Raw genomic sequence first — 25418 nt, 5'->3', positions numbered from 1 at the left:
AAAAAGTCCCGAGACTTCTCAAACAAACAAGGCCTCATTCCTTTATTACTGTATATGTATGTCAACAAGAAAAAAAAAAGGAAACCGTTGGATGCAACTTTTGGCCAATGACAGGAGAGTACGCGGATCGTGTGTTTGTTGCGAGGGACCGCGGACCGTGCGATCTCAGCCGACGGTGGTGATGGATGAGACCGTGTCAGAGCCCATAGATCCGTGCGCGTTACAACTTTCCGGGTACAAGGTTTCGCTGCCAGGCTCACGTGGGTACGGGCGTCGCCCAAACGGGCACAAGCCCGGCGCCCGCGCCAGTCCAACCCACAGGACGTGAATAAACAAAACCCGCTGTTTCTCTGGCGTGTGGGGTCGCGACAGGCTGACGTCGGTTAGGTGTGGCCACGTCGGTCAGTGAGCTCCAGTGCTACTAACCTGACCCCGCGCGGCTCAGCTCGATATATAACCTCAGCCTCAGCCTCCCCTCTTTTCTTTTGCGCATCTCCATCAATTAACCCTAGCGGCGGCTCCTCTTCTTCTCCCTTCTTCATCCACAACGCGAGCACCACCAAACCTGTGACCAGAGACTACTCCCATCCATTGCTTGGCTTGGATCCCACGGCCATGGCCAGGGTCTCTTGAGGTCCTCGTGACCTTTTGGACTTTGGCCATGGCCATGTGTTCATGGCATCTTGGGTGTGAGTTATAGATCTAGATGGCCTTGCGTTTTCGTGTAGTATACCACGAGTTCATTTGTTCTAGTTCGGTTTCGATTTGTATGCCAGGAGTATAATCTTTCTAGTTCGGTTTCGATTTGTATGCCATGAGTTCATGTTTTCAGTTCATTCTCGATTTGTATGCCACGAGTTCATTTTTTCAGTTCATTTTCGATTTTTAGCGTTCGCGTGTTCATGGATTTTCGTTGGAGAAGCAATATCGTATTTGGATCTACAAGGTTTTGGTGCCGATCTGCATGTTTTGGGATCGACATATGATTTTTTTTTTCTCAGCGGGCAGAATTGCAGCACCTGACGCGTCTGGTGCCATCTTTTTTTTTCTTTTGCATTCTTGGGCTTCTCCAGTCATTTGGCCTGGCCAATTTGCATCTGGTTCTCCGATGGGCTTTCACTTGTTCTTTTTTTTGATTTGCCTGGGCTGGCGGTGGTAACTCGGCCGACGGACGAATATGTTTTCGGATGGGCTCGGATTGATTGCTGTGCATTTCGGTTCGGCTTTTCGTTCGTGTTGTGAGTCGCACTCATCTGGGCCGGCCAGCTGCTCTTCATATAAACCCCATCCTATCAAAGCAGAAACCCTAGCTTTGAGGCGGCGGCGGCGGCGGCGGCGGCGTCCATCCATCGGCGGCGTGGTGTTTTTCGGCGGAAGCGGAGATCGCTGCCAAGCTTGCACTTGGTTCAGCCTTGAGGGGCGGCCGGTCAGCTCGGGATCATGCCTTGGGGCTAAGGTTTCGGATCTCATTGGTGACAGCAGCTCTGCAGTCAGCCCGTGTGGCAGGTGAGTTTCAGGACGAAATCTCCCGATTTGACCTGTTGACCCTGGTTGACTCTACTTTTATGCATTTCCAGGGCGACCGGGTCGGGGTGTAATGGATGCAATCTCATGCAGTATGTGGAGAAGGGTCTCTGTACTACTGGCTCCAGGTTACTGTGGTTTCTCGCATTCCGTGACGAAATTGCCGGATTTGCCCTCGTTGACATTTTATGCATTGCCAGGTTGTCCAGGGGTCTTCTTGTCAAGAGCTATTTCTGTTCTAACCCCAGCACCAACCTTTCTTCCTCTGGGGCACGATTCTTCTGCATGAAGAAGGAGGTATGATCCTCCACCTCCTTAAGATGGATGGACTGTCTTGGTAGAATAGGGTAACTTGGAATTCGATAATGGAATCTGTTATTGTTTTTGTTTGTTATTATAGTTGGGAATGTTCATTTGAAAATCGCCACTATCGTCACCGAGAAAATACCTTGCTTGATATTTACCTGCGTTGTTTTGTGCATTCTTGCCTGCAGAAATGGTCTAAATGACTTCCTTTGGCAGAGCATTGAGCACTACCTATCCTTCGTTTGTTGGATTTTTTCCATGCTCAAAATGCTTTATGGATATGAACAAAGGTTGTGGGTAATTGAATTTATGGATACTTTAATTATGCCTCATGTTAGTTAATTTGATTTATCCTTTGTGTTTGGTATGATAGAATTGGGTAACTTGGCAGGTATTCAACTTGGGAATCTTTTTGAATTGTCTGGTTATTGATTTTTTTCTGTTGCTATAGTGGGGAACGTTCATTTGAATCCCTCTCCTGAGAAGATTATGAAATGTTTTAATTATGCCTTGAGTTAGTTAATTAGATTTATCCTTTGTGTTTGTTATGCTGTTTTTTTATGCCTGTCCATTGTGTTGACCTTTTTACAATTATTCAGGTGCCCGATGAGCACATTGAAAAAGTGGACGCTTTTCTCAAGCAGTATCAGACCGATAGGGTTTTCATGTCCACAGGCCTTGAACTGATTGTCAAGGAAGTCTTACTGTTGAAAGAAGAAGTAGATCAGAGCGATTATGTTCAGAAGAGGCTGGACCAAAATAGCGAAGGACACATTTCTGCTCTCTGCTGGACAGATTGAATCCATTGGTCACACGTGGACTGTTGTGCCCTACTTCTTTGGTGCTTTTGCGTTGGTTTCTTTGCTTTTTAGCATAGTCAAGACTGTTCAGGAAAACGATGTGCCTTACACAGACTATATTCATCTACTGAATGCCATCCGTTCTCAAGCACTTCATCGTGGTATTTCTCAGTACAAGGCTGACAATGAGGAAAGGGAGGCTGCTGAGAAGCTGAAGTCAATGCAGTTGGCTGTTGCGAAGAAGGTGGTAGAAGAGGCTGCTGCATAAAGGAAAGCCAAGGAGACCGAGGTCGCTACCTTCTGCCGAGTTGGAGCTAGCCCGTTCAAAATTCAAGTGCAAGAAGTAGAGAGGTTCAAAATTCAAGTGCAAGAAGTAGAGAGGTTCAAGCTGGCTAACTGGAGGCAGGCAAATGCTGATAGGAAGGCGGTTGCTTTTGCAAGAAAGGCCAAGTGGGATTTGGCTGATGCTGAAATCAAGTCAAAGGCGAAAGCCGCTGCTGCCAAGAAGAGGACATAAGTTGATGAGCTGGCTGCCGCTGTGAGGGCCGCGGCAGCTGCGAGGAAGAACTGAGGCAAGTCATAACCATAGGCTGAGAGAAACAAATAATTTGGCAAACAACAAAATACTTCTAACCAAGTCAAGCACCAGCAACATACAAATACTGGTATGTCAGTTGTAATGCAAAGGGCAGATAAGTGATGACATGATATTACAAACACGCAAAAGGACCTTCTACTCTGGTGGGGCATCAGCTCGGTGGGGCATCATTAGACTTACAAACACGCAAAAGGGCCTTCTACTTTCGTGGGGCATCATCAGACTTCGCTGGGACATCAGCATACAGTGCCGTCGCGGTACTGTTTGCTGATGTCCCATCGAAGTCTAATGATGCCCCACGAGAAGAGCTCTACTCTGGTGGGGCATCATCAAACTTCGGTGGGACATCAGCAGACAGTGCCGTAGAAGATCCGTTTGTTTGCCCTTTGCATTGCAACTGACATACCAGTGTTTGTATGTTGCTGGTGCTTGAGAAGTATTTTGTTGTTTGTCAAATTATTTGTTTCTCTCAGCCTATGGTTATGACTTGCCTCAGTTCTTCCTTGCAGCTGCCGCCGCCCTCACAGCGGCAGCCAGCTCATCAACTTCTGGCCTTTTCTTGGCAGCAGCGGCTTTCGCTTTTGACTTGATTTCAGCATCAGCCAAATCCCACTTGGCCTTCCTTGCAAAAGCAACCGCCTTCCTCTTGACAGCTCGAACCTCTCTGTCTTTGGCCTGTCTTGCAGCAGCAGTCGCCAGGTACTTTTTGCACTTGAATTTTGAACGGGCTAGCTCCAACTCGGCCTTCCTCAAGGTAGGGTTGTCCGTTTCCAAGTCTGAAGAAATTGTGTTCACTTTTTGTTACTTTGCTGGGCTATGGTGCTTCAGTGTTGGAATTCGTCACTAGCTAGGCTACTATTAGTATATATTGTAGTTTGTCTGAAGCAGAGTTTTAACGAACAACTTGTGTACCCATGAAGGAGTAGAAACACCATGAGGGGTCGGTCACAAGTATTCAAATATCATTTCTGCTTCTGTTTCCTACTAGTTTTGGAAATTGATCATGATCTGTTAGTTTTGCATTTGTTGCTCCTGCTAGTTTTGGAAATTGATCATGATCTGGTTGTTTGGGAAATCAGGAAATAAATCAGGAAACTGATAATGATGGTCTGCTAGTTTTTGGAGACAATCAAACTGTCAATCAGTCAATTTTTGGAAACAATCAATATTTTTGTGCTGAATATTGGAAACAATCAAAAGATGTGGGAAACAATCAATTACTCCAGATTTTTCAATGATATTGGAAACAATCAGAATTTGACAAAGCGAAAATCGATCCCTGGATATAATTATGGTGCAAACATCGCACATCAGTAAGATAAAAGTGGGTTTTAAACTTCTCGCCATGGGTATGGCTTGTAGTTGAATTCTTACACTGAATTTACAATATGCTTACAGTCAAATTTTAACCAGCAAAGTTTAGATAACTAGCGTGTAACAAGAGTATTGGCATTGCACTGCATTATCCAGTAGGCTAATCCAAGAAATATGGTCCATGTGGACCAATGCCGAGGAGGAGGGGCTATGACTTGATCATAACTCTAGTTCATAGTGCAGAGCTATGACTTGAAATGTCAAATGTCATAGCAGAATCTAAAAGCTTGCTTTCCATTATTTCTCCCATGTGTTAAATTGTTTTAACAGTGAATTTAGCCATGTTTTGACTCTAAATTTACAGTATGTTCTCTTCAAAACCTGCTCACTTTGATGGAATTATAGCTTGCCAAAATACCTACTCACTTTGATGGAATTGTAGCTTGCCACAATACCTGCTCACTTTTCAAATTAAGTACAAAGACCTTATTTTAGCAAGATTTAATTTACAACTGTTGGAACTTGAATTTTCTTCACAACTGTTGGAACCACAATCACAGTTTCAGAATTAACAAACGAGGTGGAGTAGCATTAACCAGAGAGGTGAGAGCAGGGCATGTGAGGAAGACGACGATGCTGGAAGTGGCGGCGCTCCTAGACGCGCTCGCCGACAGTCTTGCAGACCTGAGGACGTACTCCTGCGTCCGGCGTCCGTAGACCCGCTGCTTACGCGTCCCGCGTCTGGAGTACTCCATTTTAGTAGACCCAATACCTCTCTGGATGTTTGAAGAACAAAAGCCATTTTCAGTAGACCCAATTCAACATTTGATCTACACGACTTGTGTTGAGAACTTCAGATAACTTGGGGTAGCTAGCTTGTGACGATTATTTTGGTGAAAAACATATAGGGTACACAAGAATGGCTGTGATATAAATATTCCTATAGGAATAATTCTTTGCCAGGTCTACGAACCATATGCTTTTTACAAGGTCTATTCAATAAGACCCTTCATTCGACTTCCAAACTTACAAACATACTGTGTGCTTATTAATCATTATCTAATCAGCTTTGTTCTCGATTGCAAATGCCCCGGGCACTAACTTACTTTCAAGTCTGCAATTGTTCTAAGCATGCCATATCATTTTGCTTTGCTTTAATCTTTCTCAGTTTAGCTTTAAGCACTACAACTTCTTGCGTGACGACACAACTAAGTTCTAATCCTTATGTCCAGTTAACCACTAATTTACTGTAACAAATGTTCAGAGACAAACCAGACTTGACAGTAAAGATCAAAATTTCAGACTTGACAGTAATAGTGAAAATTTCAGATTATTTCAAAATTTCAGAGTAATTGGGCACGAGGCCGATGAGCACGAGGAGGATCTTGGGGAGGAGCCACGGTCGTCGGGATCCACTTCCGTAGCAGCACTCGCCGTCTTCGTCTTCCCCATGCAGTCATCATCGGGGAACATTGGAGTAAACTAAAAATGTTCATGGTACTTCAGTAAAATGAATCAATGTCAGTACTCACTTAGTTTAGTCGGAAACATAATTGTTTGCTAACTGAATTTCATCATTACTCCTCACTTGATAATTTGAGAGTAGTTCAATTGGCTTCAAATCAAATTCTCACAAATAGCAGTTGTAACGAATAAGAAATCCATTAGACTTTGTCTCTCTCGGGGGATAACCCCGGGGTAGGCTCATCGAGCCTACTCCTTTGCCTTCTACCATGAAGGAACAACATGAAACATTCTACAAAGCCCAAGTCCCCCTAGGCCTCTAGGAAGCACTTGCCGGCTGGGGGCGGGACGACCAACTCTGTGGCCGGTCAGGAAGCTCCTGCCGACTAGAGGCGAGACGGTTACCTTCCTCTGGCCGTCTAGGCCAAGCCGATCGGCTAGAGGCGAGGCGGCCGTGCCCATGTCGATTAGTTAAGCGACTAGCCGGCTAGGGAGATCAAGTCACATCAGACCGTGGGTCTTGACGAGACTTTACGGTTAAAGGTGGCTACGCGTCAGCCAAGGTACTCGATCGGGGTGCACGGAAGGTACATCGTCGGCGACCATGCCGCTGACCAACTCCGGCTTCGATCCATCATCTTGCGTAGTGTCGGCCCGTCAAACTCCCACTACATTACTGCACTCGGCGTGGGAACAGTGGAGACGGCCGTGCTAACGGCCCATGACGAATTTTGTCGGATGTACCACATGTGTCGTGCGTCAACCTTACGCGAGAGCCTCACTGGCTAGCCGACGGGTCCCACAGCCAGATGGGACCTCGCAACCGGCAGGCCCCTCCAGCGACAAGACAAGACCCCTGTGGGCCCCCTGGCCAGCCGACGAGGCTGTCAGCCGGGTCCCACTCTTGTACTTTTATCCTTATTGTAGGTCGGTGGGTTCGTCTATAACCCCCCCGGCTCCCCTCCATGCAGAGGGTCGGTCAATTCAGCACACACACACACACCATACATGAGAGGTAGATGCGAGCCGGATGCTCCTTCTTCCTCCTCCGCAGAACCGCTCCATGAGCACATTGTAGTTTCATTGATACATTATACACTCCGGCAGGATTAGGGGTGTTATCTCTACGAAGAGCCGTAAACCTGGGTACATTGTGTGTTCCATGCTTGTACCATCCTCGTTCCCACCGCCCACCGGTGCCACTTCGGTTCCCACCATCTTTAGCCTATCCATGGCTTATGTTGTGAGTAAACATCGACATTTGGCGCCCCCCGTGGGGCCATCCGCGATATCGGCTCGGTTTACGCGTTGGGCAGGGCCCTGCGCTTACACCGTCGGATGCATCACGTCCGGACCGATCATCATGCCCGTGGAGCCTGCTCTTGAGGAGGCTTCACCGATGTTGATCGACGTCCCAGTCCGTCATGCGAATTCTGATGGGTAGTCTGACGACGAGTCACTCCCCAGCGTCGTCATCGCTGCTGTTGGGAACCTCAGTGTTCTCTTTAGCGACTTGCGCCTCAAGATGGCCCTCGCTACCCTCGCGAGGACATCAACGTTGACGCGTTGTGCGCCAGCTTTAGTAGGCTCTCCCTCGCGGAGACGCCTACATTTGATGAGTATCCCAACAACGTGCTAGTCTTCGACGGTCCACCGTCGTCTACGGGATGCCTTACCCCGTATGACGTCGCCGTCGTCTCCAACGTTGTGGAGGTGATGGTCATCGGTGCCGGCACCAGCACGGCTCACGGCAAGGCGTCAGCTAACGCTGGTGATCCTGCTGCTGTATCCGTCGACACGCTTCATGTTGGGGAACGTCGCATGGGAAACAAAAATTTTCCTACGCGCACGAAGACCTATCATGGTGATGTCCATCTACGAGAGGGGATGAGTGATCTACGTACCCTTGTAGATCGTACAGCAGAAGCATTAGTGAACGCGGTTGATGTAGTGGAACGTCCTCACGTCCCTCGATCCGCCCCGCGAACAATCCCGCGATCAGTCCCACGATCTAGTACCGAACGGACGGCACCTCCGCGTTCAGCACACGTACAGCTCGACGATGATCTCGGCCTTCTTGATCCAGCAAGAGAGACGGAGAGGTAGAAGAGTTCTCCGGCAGCGTGACGACGCTCCGGAGGTTGGTGATGACCTTGTCTCATCAGGGCTCCGCCCGAGCTCCGCAGAAACGCGATCTAGAGGAAAAACCATGGAGGTATGTGTTGGAGAACGTCGCATGGGAAACAAAAATTTTCCTACGCGCACGAAGACCTATCATGGTGATGTCCATCTACGAGAGGGGATGAGTGATCTACGTACCCTTGTAGATCGTACAGCAGAAGCGTTAGAGAACGCGGTTGATGTAGTGGAACGTCCTCACGTCCCTCGATCCGCCCCGCGAACAATCCCGCGATCAGTCCCACGATCTAGTACCGAACGGACGGCACCTCCGCGTTCAGCACACGTACAGCTCGACGATGATCTCGGCCTTCTTGATCCAGCAAGAGAGACGGAGAGGTAGAAGAGTTCTCCGGCAGCGTGACGGCGCTTCGGAGGTTGGTGATGATCTCGTCTCAGCAGGGCTCCGCCCGAACTCCGCAGAAACGCGATCTAGAGGAAAAACTATGGAGGTATGTGGTCGGGCAGCCGTGAGAAAGTCGTCTCAAATCTGCCCTAAAAGCCCCATATATATAGGAGGAGGGAGGGGGACCTTGCCTTGGGGTCCAAGGGACTCCCAAGGGGTCGGCCGAGCCAAGGGGGGGAGGACTCCCCCCCCCAAACCGAGTTGGACTTGGTTTGGTGGGAGGAGTCCCCCTCCCTTCCCACTTCTTCCCTCTTTTTTTTTTCTTTTCCTTTGATTTTCTTCTCTTGGCGCATAGGCCCCCTTGGGGCTGTCCCACTAGCCCACTAAGGGCTGGTGTGTCTCCCCAAAGCCTATGGGTTTCCCCGGGGTGGGTTGCCCCCCCGGTGAACTCCCGGAACCCATTCGTCATTCCCGGTACATTCCCGGTAACTCCGAAAACCTTCCGGTAATCAAATGAGGTCATCCTATATATCAATCTTCGTTTCCGGACCATTCCGGAAACCCTCGTAACGTCCGTGATCTCATCCGGGACTCCGAACAACATTCGGTAACCAACCATATAACTCAAATACGCATAAAACAACGTCGAACCTTAAGTGTGCAGACCGTGCGGGTTCGAGAACTATGTAGACATGACCCGAGAGACTCCTCAGTCAATATCCAATAGCGGGACCTGGATGCCCATATTGGATCCTCCATATTCTACGAAGATCTTATCGTTTTAACCTCAGTGCCAAGGATTCGTATAATCCCGTATGTCATTCCCTTTGTCCTTCGGTATGTTACTTGCCCGAGATTCGATCGTCAGTATCCGCATACCTATTTCAATCTCGTTTACCGGCAAGTCTCTTTACTCGTTTCGTAATACAAGATCCCGCAACTTACACTAAGTTACATTGCTTGTAAGGCTTGTGTGTGATGTTGTATTACCGAGTGGGCCCCGAGATACCTCTCCGTCACACGGAGTGACAAATCCCAGTCTTGATCCATACTAACTCAACTAACACCTTCGGAGATACCTGTAGAGCATCTTTATAGTCACCCAGTTACGTTGCGATGTTTGATACACACAAAGCATTCTTCCGGTGTCAGTGAGTTATATGATCTCATGGTCATAGGAATAAATACTTGACACGCAGAAAACAGTAGCAACAAAATGACACGATCAACATGCTACGTCTATTAGTTTGGGTCCAGTCCATCACGTGATTCTCCCAATGACGTGATCCAGTTATCAAGCAACAACACCTTGTTCATAATCAGAAGACACTGACTATCATTGATCAACTGGCTAGCCAACTAGAGGCATGCTAGGGACAGTGTTTTGTCTATGTATCCACACATGTAAATGAGTCTTCATTCAATACAATTATAGCATGGATAATAAACTATTATCTTGATACAAGAATTATAATAATAACTATACATTTATTATTGCCTCTAGGGCATATAATTCCAACAGTCTCCCACTTGCACTAGAGTCAATAATCTAGCCCTCACATCACCATGTGAATTACATTGTAATAAATCTAACACCCATACAGTTCTGGTGTCGATCATGTTTTGGCCGTGGAAGAGGTTTAGTCAGCGGGTCTGCTACATTCAGATCCGTGTGCACTTTGCATATATTTACGTCCTCCTCCTCGACGTAGTCGCGGATGAGGTTGAAGCGTCGTTTGATGTGTCTGGTCTTCTTGTGAAACCTTGGTTCCTTTGCTAAGGCAATGGCACCAGTGTTGTCACAGAACAAGGTTATTGGATCCAGTGCACTTGGCACCACTCCAAGATCCGTCATGAACTGCTTCATCCAGACACCCTCCTTAGCCGCCTCTGAGGCAGCCATGTACTCCGCTTCACATGTAGAATCTGCTACGACGCTTTGCTTGGAACTGCACCAGCTTACTGCACCCCCATTAAGAATAAATACGTATCCGGTTTGCGACTTAGAGTCGTCCGGATTTGTGTCAAAGCTTGCATCGACGTAACCTTTTACGGCGAGCTCTTCGTCACCTCCATACACGAGAAACATCTCCTTAGTCCTTTTCAGGTACTTCAGGATATTCTTGACCGCCGTCCAGTGATCCACTCCTGGATTACTCTGGAACCTACCTGCCATACTTATGGCCAGGCTAACATCCGGTCTAGTGCACAGCATCGCATACATGATAGAACCTATGGCCGAAGCATAGGGGACGGAGCGCATATGCTCTCTATCTTCATCAGTTGCTGGGCACTGAGTCTTACTCAATCTCGTACCTTGTAACACTGGCAAGAACCCTTTCTTGGACTGTTCCATTTTGAACCTCTTCAAAACTTTATCAAGGTATGTGCTTTGTGAAAGTACTATCAGGCGCTTTGATCTATCCCTATAGATCTTAATGCCTAGAATGTAAGCAGCTTCTCCTAGGTCCTTCATAGAGAAACTTTTATTCAAGTAACCTTTTATGCTCTCCAAAAGCTCTACGTTGTTTCCAATCAGTAATATGTCATCCACATATAATATTAGAAACGCCACAGAGCTCCCACTCACTTTCTTGTAAATACAAGATTCTCCAACCACTTGTATAAACCCAAATGCTTTGATCACCTCATCAAAGCGTTTGTTCCAACTCCGAGATGCTTGCACCAGTCCATAAATGGATCGCTGGAGCTTGCACACCTTGTCAGCATTTTTAGGATCGACAAAACCTTCGGGTTGCATCATATACAGCTCTTCCTTAAGGAAACCGTTAAGGAACGCCGTTTTGACATCCATCTGCCAGATTTCATAATCGAAAAATGCAGCTATTGCTAACATGATCCTGACGGACTTAAGCATCGCTACGGGTGAGAAGGTCTCATCGTAGTCAACTCCTGGAACTTGTGAAAAACCCTTTGCCACAAGTCGAGCTTTATAAACGGTCACATTACCGTCAGCGTCCGTCTTCTTCTTAAAGATCCATTTGTTCTGAATAGCCTTGCGGCCCTCAGGTAGTATCTCCAAAGTCCACACTTTGTTCTCATACATGGATCCTATCTCGGATTTCATGGCTTCTAGCCATTTGTTGGAATCTGGGCCCGCCATTGCTTCTTCATAATTTGTAGGTTCATTGTTGTCTAACAACATGATTGATAAGACGGGATTACCGTACCACTCTGGAGTAGCGCATGATCTCGTCGACCTGCGTGGTTCAACAGAAACTTGAACTGGTGTTTCATGATCATCATCATTAACTTCCTCCTCAACCGGCGTCGCAATGACAGAGGTTTCCCCTTGGCCTGCGCCACCATCCAGAGGGATGAGAGGTTCGACAACCTCGTCAAGTTCTATCTTCCTCCCACTCAATTCTCTCGAGAGAAACTCCTTCTCGAGAAAAGTTCCGTTCTTAGCAACAAACACTTTGCCCTCGGATTTGAGATAGAAGGTGTACCCAACTGTCTCTTTTGGGTAACCTATGAAGACGCATTTTTCCGCTTTGGGTTCCAGCTTTTCAGGCTGAAGCTTTTTGACATAAGCATCACATCCCCAAACTTTAAGAAACGACAACTTTGGTCTTTTGCCATACCACAGTTCGTATGGTGTCGTCTCAACGGATTTTAATGGTGCCCTATTTAAAGTGAATGCAGCTGTTTCCAATGCATAACCCCAAAATGATAACGGCAAATCAGTAAGAGACATCATAGATCGCACCATCTCTAACAAAGTACGATTACGACGTTCGGACACACCATTACGCTGTGGTGTTCCAGGCGGTGTTAACTGCGAAACAATTCCACATTGTCTTAAGTGAGTACCAAACTCGAAACTCAGATACTCACCCCCACGATCAGACCGTAGGAACTTGATCTTCTTGTTACGATGATTTTCCACGTCACTCTGAAATTGTTTGAACTTTTCAAATGTTTCAGACTTGTGCTTCATCAAGTAGACATAACCATATCTACTTAAATCGTCAGTGAAGGTGAGAAAATAACGATATCCGCCGCGTGCCTCCACGCTCATTGGACCACACACATCGGTATGTATGATTTCCAACAAGTCACTTGCACGCTCCATTGCTCCGGAGAACGGAGTCTTAGTCATCTTGCCCATAAGGCATGGTTCGCACGTGTCAAGTGAATCGAAGTCAAGTGACTCCAAAAGTCCATCAGCATGGAGTTTCTTCATGCGCTTTACACCAATATGACCCAAGCGGCAGTGCCACAAAAATATGGCGCTATCATTGTTTACTCTAACTCTTTTGGTCTCAATGTTATGTATATGCGTATCGCTATCAAGATTCAATATGAACAATCCTCTCACATTCGGTGCATGACCATAAAAGATGTTACTCATAGAAATAGAACAACCATTATTCTCAGACTTAAAAGAGTAACCGTCTCGCAATAAACAAGATCCAGATATAATGTTCATGCTCAACGCAGGCACTAAATAACAATGATTTAAGTTCATCACTAATCCCGATGGTAGCTGAAGTGACACTGTGCCGACGGCGATTGCATCAACCTTGGAACCGTTTCCTACGCGCATCGTCACTTCGTCTTTCGCCAGCCTTCGTCTATTCCGCAGTTCCTGCTTCGAGTTGCAAATGTGAGCAACAGAACCGGTATCAAATACCCAGACACTACTACGAGAGCCGGTTAAGTACACATCAATAACATGTATAACAAATATACCTGATTTTTCTTTGCCCGCCTTCTTATCTGCCAGATACTTGGGGCAATTGCGCTTCCAGTGACCCATACCCTTGCAATAGAAGCACTCTGTTTCAGGCTTAGGTCCAGCTTTGGGCTTCTTCGGCGGATTGGCAACAGGCTTGCCGCTCTTCTTCGAATTGCCCTTCTTTCCTTTGTCGTTTCTCTTGAAACTAGTGGTCTTGCTCACCATCAACACTTGATGCTCTTTACGGAGTTCAGACTCTGCGACTTTCAGCATCGCAAACAACTCGCCGGGAGACTTGTTCATCCCTTGCACGTTGTAGTTCAACACAAAGCCTTTATAGCTTGGCGGCAGTGATTGAAGGATTCTGTCAGTGATAGCTTCTTGCGGGAGTTCAATCCCCAGTTCAGCTAGACGGTTTGAGTACCCAGACATTTTGAGCACATGTTCACTGACAGACGAGTTTTCCTCCATCTTGCAAGCATAGAATTTATCGGAGGTCTCATACCTCTCGATCCGGGCGTTCTTCTGAAAGATAAACTTCAACTCCTGGAACATCTCAAATGCTCCATGACGCTCAAAGCGACGTTGAAGTCCCGGTTCTAAGCCATACAAGACTGCACATTGAACTATTGAGTAGTCCTCCTTACGTGCTAACCAAGCGTTCTTAACATCTTGATCAGCCGTAGCGGGTGGTTCATCTCCTAGCGCAGCATTAAGGACATAATCCTTCTTTCCAGCTTGTAAGATTAGCTTAAGATTTCGAGCCCAGTCTACAAAGTTGCTTCCATCATCTTTCAACTTAGCTTTCTCTAGGAACGTACTAAAATTCAGGATGACACTTGCGTGAGCCATGATCTACAACACAAATATATTCAAAGTGGACTTAGACTATGTTCAAGATAATTAGAGTTCAACTTAATCAAATTATATGCTAAACTCCCACTCAAAAAGTACATCTCTCTAGTCATTTGAGTGGTTCATGATCCACTTACACTATCCCAAGTCCGATCATCACATGAGTTGAGTATAGTTTCAGTGGTAAGCATCCCTATGCTAATCATATCAGCTATATGATTCATGATCGACCTTTTGGTCTCATGTGTTCCGAGGCCATGTCTGCACATGCTAGGCTCGTCAAGCTTAACCCGAGTGTTCCGCGTGCGCAACTGTTTTGCACCCGTTGTATGTGAACGTTGAGTCTATCACACCCGATCATCACGTGGTGTCTCGAAACGACGAACTGTAGCAACGGTGCACAGTCGGGGAGAACACAATTTCGTCTTGAAATTTTAGTGAGAGATCACCTCATAATGCTACCGTCGTTCTAAGCAAAATAAGGTGCATAAAAGGATTAACATCACATGCAATTCATAAGTGACATGATATGGCCATCATCACGTGCTTCTTGATCTCCATCACCAAAGCACCGGCACGATCTTCTTGTCACCGGCGCCACACCATGATCATCCATCAACGTGTTGCCATCGTGGTTGTCGTGCTACTTATGCCATTACTACTAAAGCTACATCCTAGCAAAATAGTAAACGCATCTGCAAGCACATATGTTAGTATAAAGACAACCCTATGGCTCCTGCCGGTTGCCGTACCGTCGACGTGCAAATCAATATTTCTATTACAACATGATCATCTCATACATCCAATATATCACATCACATCATTGGCCATATCACATCACAATCATACCCTGCAAAAACAAGTTAGACGTCCTCTAATTTTGTTGTTGCATGTTTTACGTGGTGACCAAGGGTATCTAGTAGGATCGCATCTTACTTACGCAAACACCACAACGGAGATATATAAGTTGCTATTTAACCTCATCCAAGGACCTCCTCGGTCAAATCCGATTCAATTAAAGTTGGAGAAACCATCACTTGCCAGTCATCTTTGAGCAAAGGGGGTTACTCGTAACGATGAAACCAGTCTCTCGTAAGCGTACGAGTAATGTCGGTCCAAGCCGCTTCAATCCAACAATACCGCGGAATCAAGAAAAGACTAAGGAGGGCAGCAAAACGCACATCACCGCCCACAAAACCTTTTGTGTTCTACTCGAGAAGACTTCTACGCATGAACCTAGCTCATGATGCCACTGTTGGAGAACGTCGCATGGGAAACAAAAATTTTCCTATGCGCACGAAGACCTATCATGGTGATGTCCATCTACGAGAGGGGATGAGTGATCTACGTACCCTTGTAGATCGTACAGCAGAAGCGTTAGAGAACGCGGTTGATGTAGTGGAACGTCCTCACGTCCCTCGATCCGCCCCGCGAACAATCCCGCGATCAGTCCCACGATCTAGTACCGAACGGACGGCACCTCCGCGTTCAGCACACGTACAGCTCGACGATGATCTCGGCCTTCTTGATCCAGCAAGAGAGACGGAGAGGTAGAAGAGTTCTCCGGCAGCGTGACGGCGCTCCGGAGGTTGGTGATGATCTCGTCTCAGCAGGGCTCCGCCCGAGCTCCGCAGAAACGCGATCTAGAGGAAAAACTATGGAGGTATGTGGTAGGGCAGCCGTGAGAAAGTCGTCTCAAATCTGCCCTAAAAGCCCCATATATATAGGAGGAGGGAGGGGGACCTTGCCTTGGGGTCCAAGGGACTCCCAAGGGGTCGGCCGAGCCAAGGGGGGGAGGACTCCCCCCCCAAACCGAGTTGGACTTGGTTTGGTGGGAGGAGTCCCCCTCCCTTCCCACTTCTTCCCTCTTTTTTTTCTTTTCCTTTGATTTTCTTCTCTTGGCGCATAGGCCCCCTTGGGGCTGTCCCACCAGCCCACTAAGGGCTGGTGTGTCTCCCCAAAGCCTATGGGCTTCCCCGGTGTGGGTTGCCCCCCCGGTGAACTCCCGGAACCCATTCGTCATTCCCGGTACATTCCCGGTAACTCCGAAAACCTTCCGGTAATCAAATGAGGTCATCCTATATATCAATCTTCGTTTCCGGACCATTCCGGAAACCCTCGTAACATCCGTGATCTCATCCGGGACTCCGAACAACATTCGGTAACCAACCATATAACTCAAATACGCATAAAACAACGTCGAACCTTAAGTGTGCAGACCCTGCGGGTTCGAGAACTATGTAGACATGACCCGAGAGACTCCTCGGTCAATATCCAATAGCGGGACCTGGATGCCCATATTGGATCCTACATATTCTACGAAGATCTTATCGTTTGAACCTCAGTGCCAAGGATTCGTATAATCCCGTATATCATTCCTTTTGTCCTTCGGTATGTTACTTGCCCGAGATTCGATCGTCAGTATCCGCATACCTATTTCAATCTCGTTTACCGGCAAGTCTCTTTACTCGTTCCGTAATACAAGATCCCGCAACTTACACTAAGTTACATTGCTTGCAAGGCTTGTGTGTGATGTTGTATTACCGAGTGGGCCCCGAGATACCTCTCCATCACACGGAGTGACAAATCCCAGTCTTGATCCATACTAACTCAACTAACACCTTCGGAGATACCTGTAGAGCATCTTTATAGTCACCCAGTTACGTTGCGACGTTTGATACACATAAAGCATTCCTCCGGTGTCAGTGAGTTATATGATCTCATGGTCATAGGAATAAATACTTGACACGCAGAAAACAGTAGCAACAAAATGACACGATCAACATGCTACGTCTATTAGTTTGGGTCCAGTCCATCACGTGATTCTCCCAATGACGTGATCCAGTTATCAAGCAACAACACCTTGTTCATAATCAGAAGACACTGACTATCATTGATCAACTGGCTAGCCAACTAGAGGCATGCTAGGGACGGTGTTTTGTCTATGTATCCACACATGTAAATGAGTCTTCATTCAATACAATTATAGCATGGATAATAAACTATTATCTTGATACAGGAATTATAATAATAACTATACATTTATTATTGCCTCTAGGGCATAATTCCAACAGTATGTGGTCGGGCTGCCGTGGAAAAATCATCTCAAATCAGCCCCAATACCTCCGTATATATAGGTGGGAGGGAGGGGACCTTGCCTTGGGGCTCAAGGAGCCCCAAGGGGGTCGGTCGAGTCCAAGGGGGGAAGGCTCCCCCCCCAAACCGAGTTGGACTTGGTTTGGTGGGTGGGAGTCCTTCCCTTCCTTCCCACCTTCCCTTTTTTTTTCTTTCTCTTTGATTTTCCTTTGTATGGCGCATAGGGCCCTTTTGGGCTGTCCCACCAGCCCACTAAGGGCTGGTGCGCCACCCTTATGGCCTATGGGCTTCCCCGGGGTGGGTTGCCCCCCCGGTGAACTCCCGGAACCCATTCGTCATTCCCGGTACATTCCCGGTAACTCCGAAAACCTTCCGGTAATCAAATGAGGTCATCCTATATATCAATCTTCGTTTCCGGACCATTCCGGAAACCCTCGTGACGTCCGTGATCTCATCCGGGACTCCGAACAACATTCGCTAACCAACCATATAACTCAAATACACATAAAACAACGTCGAACCTTAAGTGTGCAGACCGTGCGGGTTCGAGAACTATGTAGACATGACCCGAGAGACTCCTCGGTCAATATCCAATAGCGGGACCTGGATTCCCATATTGGATCCTACATATTCTACGAAGATCTTATCGTTTGAACCTCAGTGCCAAGGATTCATATAATCCCGTATGTCATTCCCTTTGTCCTTCGGTATGTTACTTGCCCGAGATTCGATCGTCAGTATCCGCTTACCCATTTCAATCTCGTTACCGGCAAGTCTCTTTACTCGTTCCGTAATACAAGATCCCGCAACTTACACTAAGTCACATTGCTTGCAAGGCTTGTGTGTGATGTTGTATTACCGAGTGGGCCCCGAGATACCTCTTCGTCACACGGAGTGACAAATCCCAGTCTTGATCCATACTAACTCGACTAAAACCTTCGGAGATACCTGTAGAGCATCTTTATAGTCACCCAGTTACGTTGCGACGTTTGATACACACAAAGCATTCCTCCGGTGTCAGTGAGTTATATGATCTCATGGTCATAGGAATAAATACTTGACACGCAGAAAACAGTAGCAATAAAATGACACGATCAACATGCTACGTTCATAGTTTGGGTCTAGTCCATCACATGATTCTCCTAATTATGTGATCCAGTAATCAAGTGAGAACACTTGCATATAGTCAGAAAACCTTGACTATCATTGATCAACTGGCTAGCCAACTAGAGGCTTGCTAGGGGCATTGTTTTGTCTATATATCCACACATGTATCTATGTTTTCATTCAATACAATTATAGCATGGATAATAAACGATTAACTTTAAATAGGAAATATAATAATAACTATTTATCATTGCCTCTAGGGTATATTTCCAACAGGCTTCAGGTATTTAGCCTGCTAGTTCTTCTTCGCTGTCGGATGTTCGATGGCGAAGGGGGGCATGTTGATGGCGTCGTGGGAGGGGTTGGCATTCTTCATGTAGAAGAATCCCCTCTGCCACTGCTAGATGGAGTCCTGGAGCGGCATCTGGGGGAAGCCGCACTTCGTCCGATGTTGCACCAGTGCTGCGCCGCACGGGGTCATCGGGCGAGGGCCCGTAAGCTTCTCCGCCTCGGCCTTGTCCATTTTTATGGACCTTTGCTTGAAGAAGAAGAGACTTTGCCAAAGGTCGAGGCGGGGCTCGATCCCCAGAAAGCCCTCGCACAGGACGACGAAGGAGGTGAGCTAAAGAATGGCGTTCGACACCAGATGATGCGGCTACAAGCCGAAGAAAGTAAGAAAGTTGGCGAAGAAGTTGGTCGCCGGGATCCTGAAGCCTCTATAGAAGTTTTCATCGAACACGACTACTTCTCCCTCCCTCGGCGTCGGGGCGGTTTCGGCTCCGGGAATCCGCACAACCATAAGGGATGCCGGAGGCAGCATATGGCGATGGCGGAGCGCATCGATATGGCCGACGCAGATGTCGCTGCCGAGCCAGACAATGTTGAGCTGGCCCTTCTTGAAGGAGCCGCTCGACATGGCGGTGGGCGACGAGAGCTCGAAGGGGTTGGCGGCGATGGTCTGCGCGACGGTAAAGACGAAGGCGAATCTCTCTCTTTCTCTGGGCTCAGGGAAGGAGGGGCGCAAGTGCAGGGCGAGAAGGGGGCGAATGGCCTCCTCGGTACCCCCGCACCCCATTTAAACCCCACGATAGATCGTGGGGAGGGGATCCGGTGCGCACAGGACCCACCATCACTGATTATCACGGGGACATTACGACTCCCGAAACCCAACCGTCGCGGAGTAAATCCGCATAGGATCCTCCACGCGGGGGCCGAGGGGGCATCGTGGCGGGACCCAGGGCTCAGGACCAGTCCTGTCATCTGAGCAATCCATCATCACGTCAGGCTGGGGCCTGGCACGTGGCGCAATCTGCGCGACTTACGACAAAGCCGAGGCCTCTCTTGGAAGCCAGCCGACTTCCGAGCCGGCGTCTCCTGCCGCACGCGGCGGCAGGAATTCAAAAACAAACAACTCAAGCCGGCGAGGCCACCCGCTCCAAGGCGGCGGGCCTCCCCTGCTTCGGGGACTACTATCGGGGGGATAACCCCGGGGTAGGCTCATCGAGAATAGTCCTTTGCCTTCTACCATGAAGGAACAACCTGTAACATTCTACAAAGCCCAAGTCCCCCTGGACGGCTAGGAAGCACCTGCCGGCTGGGGGCGGGACGACCAACTCTCTGGCCGGCTAGGAAGCTCCTGCCGGCTAGAGGCGAGACGGTTACCTCCCTCTGGCCGTCTAAGCCAAGCCGGCCGGCTAGAGGCGAGGCGGCCATGCCCAGGTGCTACGGCAACAGACAACAGTGCCAGAGATTGACACATTGACGGAGACTGGGCTTGCGTTGGTTTTTCCCTTGAAGAGGAAAGGGTGGTGCAGCACAGGAGTAGTAAGTATTTCCCTCAGTTTGAGAACCAAGGTATCAATCCAGTAGGAGAATCTCGTCAAGTCCAAAGTACCTACGCAAACACAAAAGAGCTTGCACCCAACGCTATAAAGGGGTTGTCAATCCCTTCAAGATTGATTGCAAAGTGAGATCTGAAGGCGGAAAGTGCAACGAAGTAAAAGTGTAAGGCTGAAAATATAGTGTGGAGTAGACCCGGGGGCCATAGTATTCACTAGAGGCTTCTCTCAAAATAGCAAATATTACGGTGGATGAACAAATTACTGTCGAGCAATTGATAGAACCGCGCAAAGTCATAACGATATCCAAGGCGGCGGGCCTCCCCTGCTTCGGGGACTACTATCGGGGGGATAACCCCGGGGTAGGCTCATCGAGAATAGTCCTTTGCCTTCTACCATGAAGGAACAACATGTAACATTCTACAAAGCCCAAGTCCCCCTGGACGGCTAGGAAGCACCTGCCGGCTGGGGGCGGGACGACCAACTCTCTGGCCGGCTAGGAAGCTCCTGCCGGCTAGAGGCGAGACGGTTACCTCCCTCTGGCCGTCTAGGCCAAGCCGGCCGGCTAGAGGCGAGGTGGCCATGCCCAGGTGCTACGGCAACAGACAACAGTGCCAGAGATTGACACATTGACGGAGAATGGGCTTGCGTTGGTTTTTCCCTTGAAGAGGAAAGGGTGGTGCAGCACAGGAGTAGTAAGTATTTCCCTCAGTTTGAGAACCAAGGTATCAATCCAGTAGGAGAATCTCGTCAAGTCCAAAGTACCTACGCAAACACAAAAGAGCTTGCACCCAACGCTATAAAGGGGTTGTCAATCCCTTCAAGATTGATTGCAAAGTGAGATCTGAAGGCGGAAAGTGCAACGAAGTAAAAGTGTAAGGCTGAAAATATAGTGTGGAGTAGACCCGGGGGCCATAGTGTTCACTAGAGGCTTCTCTCAAAATAGCAAATATTACGGTGGGTGAACAAATTACTGTCGAGCAATTGATAGAACTGCGCAAAGTCATAACGATATTTTAGGCAATGATCATACATATAGGCATCACGTCCGAGACAAGTAGACCAATACTTTCTGCATCTACTACTATTACTCCACACATCGACCGCTATCCAGCATGCATCTAGTGTATTGAGTTCATGATGAACAGAGTAACGCCTTAAGCAAGATGACATGATGTAGAGGGATAATCTCAAACCAATGATAAAACCCCATCTTTTTACCCTTGATGGCAACAACACGATGCTAGTTGTTGCCAAAATTATTCCTACCAACAAAATTAACGTCCAAGCTAGCGTTGCTACTCTTAATCAAGGAAGACAAGGGCATATCATTAGGATCTAAAGGAGCACTTCTACTAGCGACCAAATTCATTAACTCATCCATCTTAGCACTCAACGAGTTAATTTCTTCTATAGCGTGTACCTTCTTACTAGTAGGTGACCTTTCAGTGTGCCACTGAGAATAGTTCGTCATGATATTGTCTAGGAGTTTTGTGGCTTCTCCTAACGTGATTTCCATGAACGTTCCACCTGAGGCGGAGTCGAAGATATTTCTAGAAGCGAAATTCAAGCCAGCGTAGAAGATTTGTATAATCATCCAAAGACTCAAGCCATGAGCGGGACAATTTCTAATCATCAATTTCATTCTCTCCCAAGATTGTGCAACATGTTCATGATCAAGTTGCTTAAAATTCATGATATCATTACGGAGAGAGATAATCTTAGCCGGCGGAAAATACTTGGATATATAAGCATCTTTGCACTTATCCCAAGAATCAATACTATTTTTGGGCAAAGACGAAAACCAAGTTTTTGCTCGATCTCGCAACGAGAAAGGAAAAAGCTTCAATTTAATCACATCATTATCCACATCTTTCTTATTTTGCATACCGCAAAGCTCAATGAAGGTATTAAGATGGGATGCGACATCTTCACTAGGAAGGCTGGAAAATTGCTCTTTCATAACAAGATTCAGAAAAGCGGCATTGATTTCGTATGATTCCGCACTAGTGGCGGGAGCAATCGGAGTACTAATAAAATCATTATTATTAGTATTCGAGAAGTCACAAAGTTTGGTGTTTTCAGTCATGGTGACTTGAGCAAGCAAGCAAGCACACAAGCGAACGAAGAGCAAGCGAGAGAAAAGGGCGAACGAAAAAGGCAAACGAGAAAAGGAAAACGAAGAAAAGGGAAAATCTTTTTGTAAATTTTGTTTTTCAGAAGTGGGGGAGAGGAAAACGAGAGGCAAAAAAAGTAAATGCAAGGGATGAGTTTGCGACACTTACTTGGATGAGTTCTTGACTTGATCCTCCCCGGCAACGGCGCCAGAAATTCTTGTGCTACGGCAACAAACAACAGTGCCAGAGATTGACACGTTGACGGAGACTGGGGTTGCGTTGGTTTTTCCCTTGAAGAGGAAAGGGTGGTGCAGCACAGGAGCAATAAGTATTTCCCTCAGTTTGAGAACCAAGGTATCAATCCAGTAGGAGAATCTCGTCAAGTCCAGAGTACCTGCGCAAACACAAAAGAGCTTGCACCCAACACTATAAAGGGGTTGTCAATCCCTTCAAGATTGATTGCAAAGTGAGATCTGAAGGTGGAAAGTGCAACGAAGTAAAAGTGTAAGGCTGAAAATATAGTGTGGAGTAGACCCGGGGGCCATAGTGTTCACCATAGGCTTCTCTCAAAATAGCAAATATTACGGTGGGTGAACAAATTACTGTCGGGCAATTGATAGAACCGCGCAAAGTCATGACGATATCTAAGGCAATGATCATACATATAGACATCACGTACGAGACAAGTAGACCGATACTTTCTGCATCTACTACTATTACTCCACACATCGACCGCTATCCAGCATGCATCTAGTGTATTGAGTTCATGACAAACAGAGTAAGGCCTTAAGCAAGATGACATGATGTAGAGGGATAATCTCAAACCAATGATAAAAACCCCATCTTTTTACCCTTGATGGCAACTACATGATGCGTGCCTAGCTACCCCTTCTGTCACTGGGTGAGGTCACCGCACGGTATGAACCCAAAACCAAGCACTTCTCCCATTGCAAGAATCATATATCAAGCTGGCCAAACAAAACCCACAACTCAAAGAGAATTACAAGGATATGAAATCATGCATAAGAGAGATGAGAAGAAACTCAAATAAGATTCATAGATAATCTGATCATAAATCCACAATTCATCGGATCTCGACAAACACACCGTAAAAGAAGATTACATCGGATAGATCTCCATGAAGATCATGGAGAACTTTGTATTGAAGATCCAAGAGAGAGAAGAAGCCATCTAGCTACTAGCTATGGACCCGTAGGTCTATGGTGAACTACTCATGCATCATCGGAAAAGTCATGGTGTTGATGAAGAAGCCCTCCGTATCCGAATCCCCCCTCCGGCAGGGCACCAGAACGTGCCCCAGATGGGATCTTGCGGAGACAGAAGCTTGCGGCGGCGGAAAAGTACTTTCGATGATCTCCTGATTTTTCTGGGATTTTAGGGATTATATAGGCGAAAGACCTAGGGCAGGGGAGCCACCGGGAGCTCACAAGCCTCCTAGGCCCGCTCCCCTAGGCCGGGCCTGGTGGGCTTGTGACCTCCTCCGAGGTCCCCTGACTTGGTTCTCAAGTCTCCCACGTGTCTTCTGTTATGGAAAAAATCATTCCGCATGTTTTATTCCGTTTGGACTTCGTGTAAAATCCTCCTCTGAAAAGGTCAAAAACACAGAAAAAACAGGAACTGACACTTGGCACCGAGTTAATAAGTTAGTCCCAAAAAGATATAAAAGACACACAAAATATCCAAAGTTTGACAAGATAATAACATGAAACCATAAAAAATTATAGATACGTTGGAGACGTATCACCAGGCCGGCTATTTTAGCAACTAGCCGGCTAGGGAGCTCAAGTCACACCACACCGTGGGTCTTGACGAGACCCTATGGTTAAAGGTGGCTACGCGTCAGCCAAGGTACTGGATTGGGGTGCACGACAGGTACAACATCGGCGGCCATGCCGCTGACCTACTCCGGCTCCGATCCATCATCCTGCACAGTGTCGGCCCGTCAAACTCCCACTCAATTACTGCACTCGGCGTGGGAACAGTGGAGACAGCCGTACTGACGACCCATGATGAATCTCGCCGGACGTACCACTCGTGTCCTGCGTCAACCTTACGCGAGAGCCTCACTGGCTAGCCGGCGGGTCCCACAACCAGACGGGATGTCGCAGCCGACGGGCCCCTCCAACGACAAGACAAGACCCCCGTGGGCCCCCCTGGCCAGCCGGCGAGGCTGCCAGCCGGGTCGCACTCCTGTACTTTTATCCTTATTGTAGGTCGGTGGGTTCGTCTATAAACCCCCCGGCTCCCCTCCATGCAGAGGGTCGGTCAATTCAGCACACACACACCATACAAGAGAGGTAGACGCGAGCCGGCTGCTCCTTCTTCCTACTCCACAGAACAGCTCCACGAGCACATTGTAGTCTCATTGATACATTATACACTCCAACAGGATTAGGGGTGTTATCTCTACGAAGAGCCTTGAACCTGGGTACATCGTGTGTTCCATGCTTGTACCATCCTCGTTTCCAGCGCCCTCCGGTGCCCCTCCGGTGATCTAACCTACTCGAAGTGGAGGTGTGCACCTTACACTGACAGGTCAGAGACTAGTTCATCGCGACGGTGGTTTCAGAAACTAGCTCCTCCTAGGCCTCCACAGTCTCAAAAATGCAGGTAAGGAGATGAAAGAATCAGGGAGCGAGGGGAAAGAACGGGCAGCGTATCAAGTGTTTTTTTGAAAAATCTACCCCGTGACAACCTTTTCCGGACGGAGGAAGTATCTGCCATGAACATCTCAACAACCAGACCCTTCTACGATATCACGAGCATGAGGCATCACTTTGTTTGGCATCCAACGCCAAGAACTCAGTCAGAGCTTCCAATGACCCAAGCATAGATGCTTGCACATAGACACCCTCGCCACTCTTGTCGATCCGGTTCCTAACCCATGTCATCTCTTCCATTACAGCATCCTTCAGGTCCTCTATATCCTGCATCAGGTCCCATCAATTGCATGTTTGAGACCAGAACACTCATTTATTCTCACAAGTGTGCTGATATTTACACTCTGAAATTGCCAGAAATCTACAAAACCCATCTGAGCTGATATTTTAATTCCTTGTGCAGCTCTGATCTTATTGCAAAGGAAAGCAATGAATCATTTTTAGCGAATTAGTCAACTAGAGCTTAAAAATAAACCCCGAAATTTTGTGTTT

At 47.5% G+C, this 25418-nt stretch overlaps 1 protein-coding gene across 1 annotated transcript; it reads left to right on the top strand.

Annotated features, from left to right (window-relative positions):
* The first annotated feature begins 502 nt into the window (after window positions 1–502).
* Window positions 503–4250, top strand: LOC123406399. Its single transcript, XM_045099904.1, has 5 exons — window positions 503–1506; window positions 1578–1652; window positions 1725–1821; window positions 2430–2951; window positions 2982–4250. Exons 1-4 carry the CDS (start codon window positions 1178–1180, stop codon window positions 2628–2630), a joined length of 702 nt encoding a protein of 233 aa, XP_044955839.1. The 5' UTR covers window positions 503–1177; the 3' UTR covers window positions 2631–2951; window positions 2982–4250.
* Window positions 4251–25418: the final 21168 nt, after the last annotated feature.

The sequence above is a fragment of the Hordeum vulgare genome, chromosome 6H (genome assembly GCF_904849725.1).
Source record: "Hordeum vulgare subsp. vulgare chromosome 6H, MorexV3_pseudomolecules_assembly, whole genome shotgun sequence".
NCBI classification, from domain to species: domain Eukaryota; kingdom Viridiplantae; phylum Streptophyta; class Magnoliopsida; order Poales; family Poaceae; genus Hordeum; species Hordeum vulgare.
Note: the sequence above shows the minus strand (reverse complement) of the source record. Positions and strands in the feature narration are given on the sequence as shown.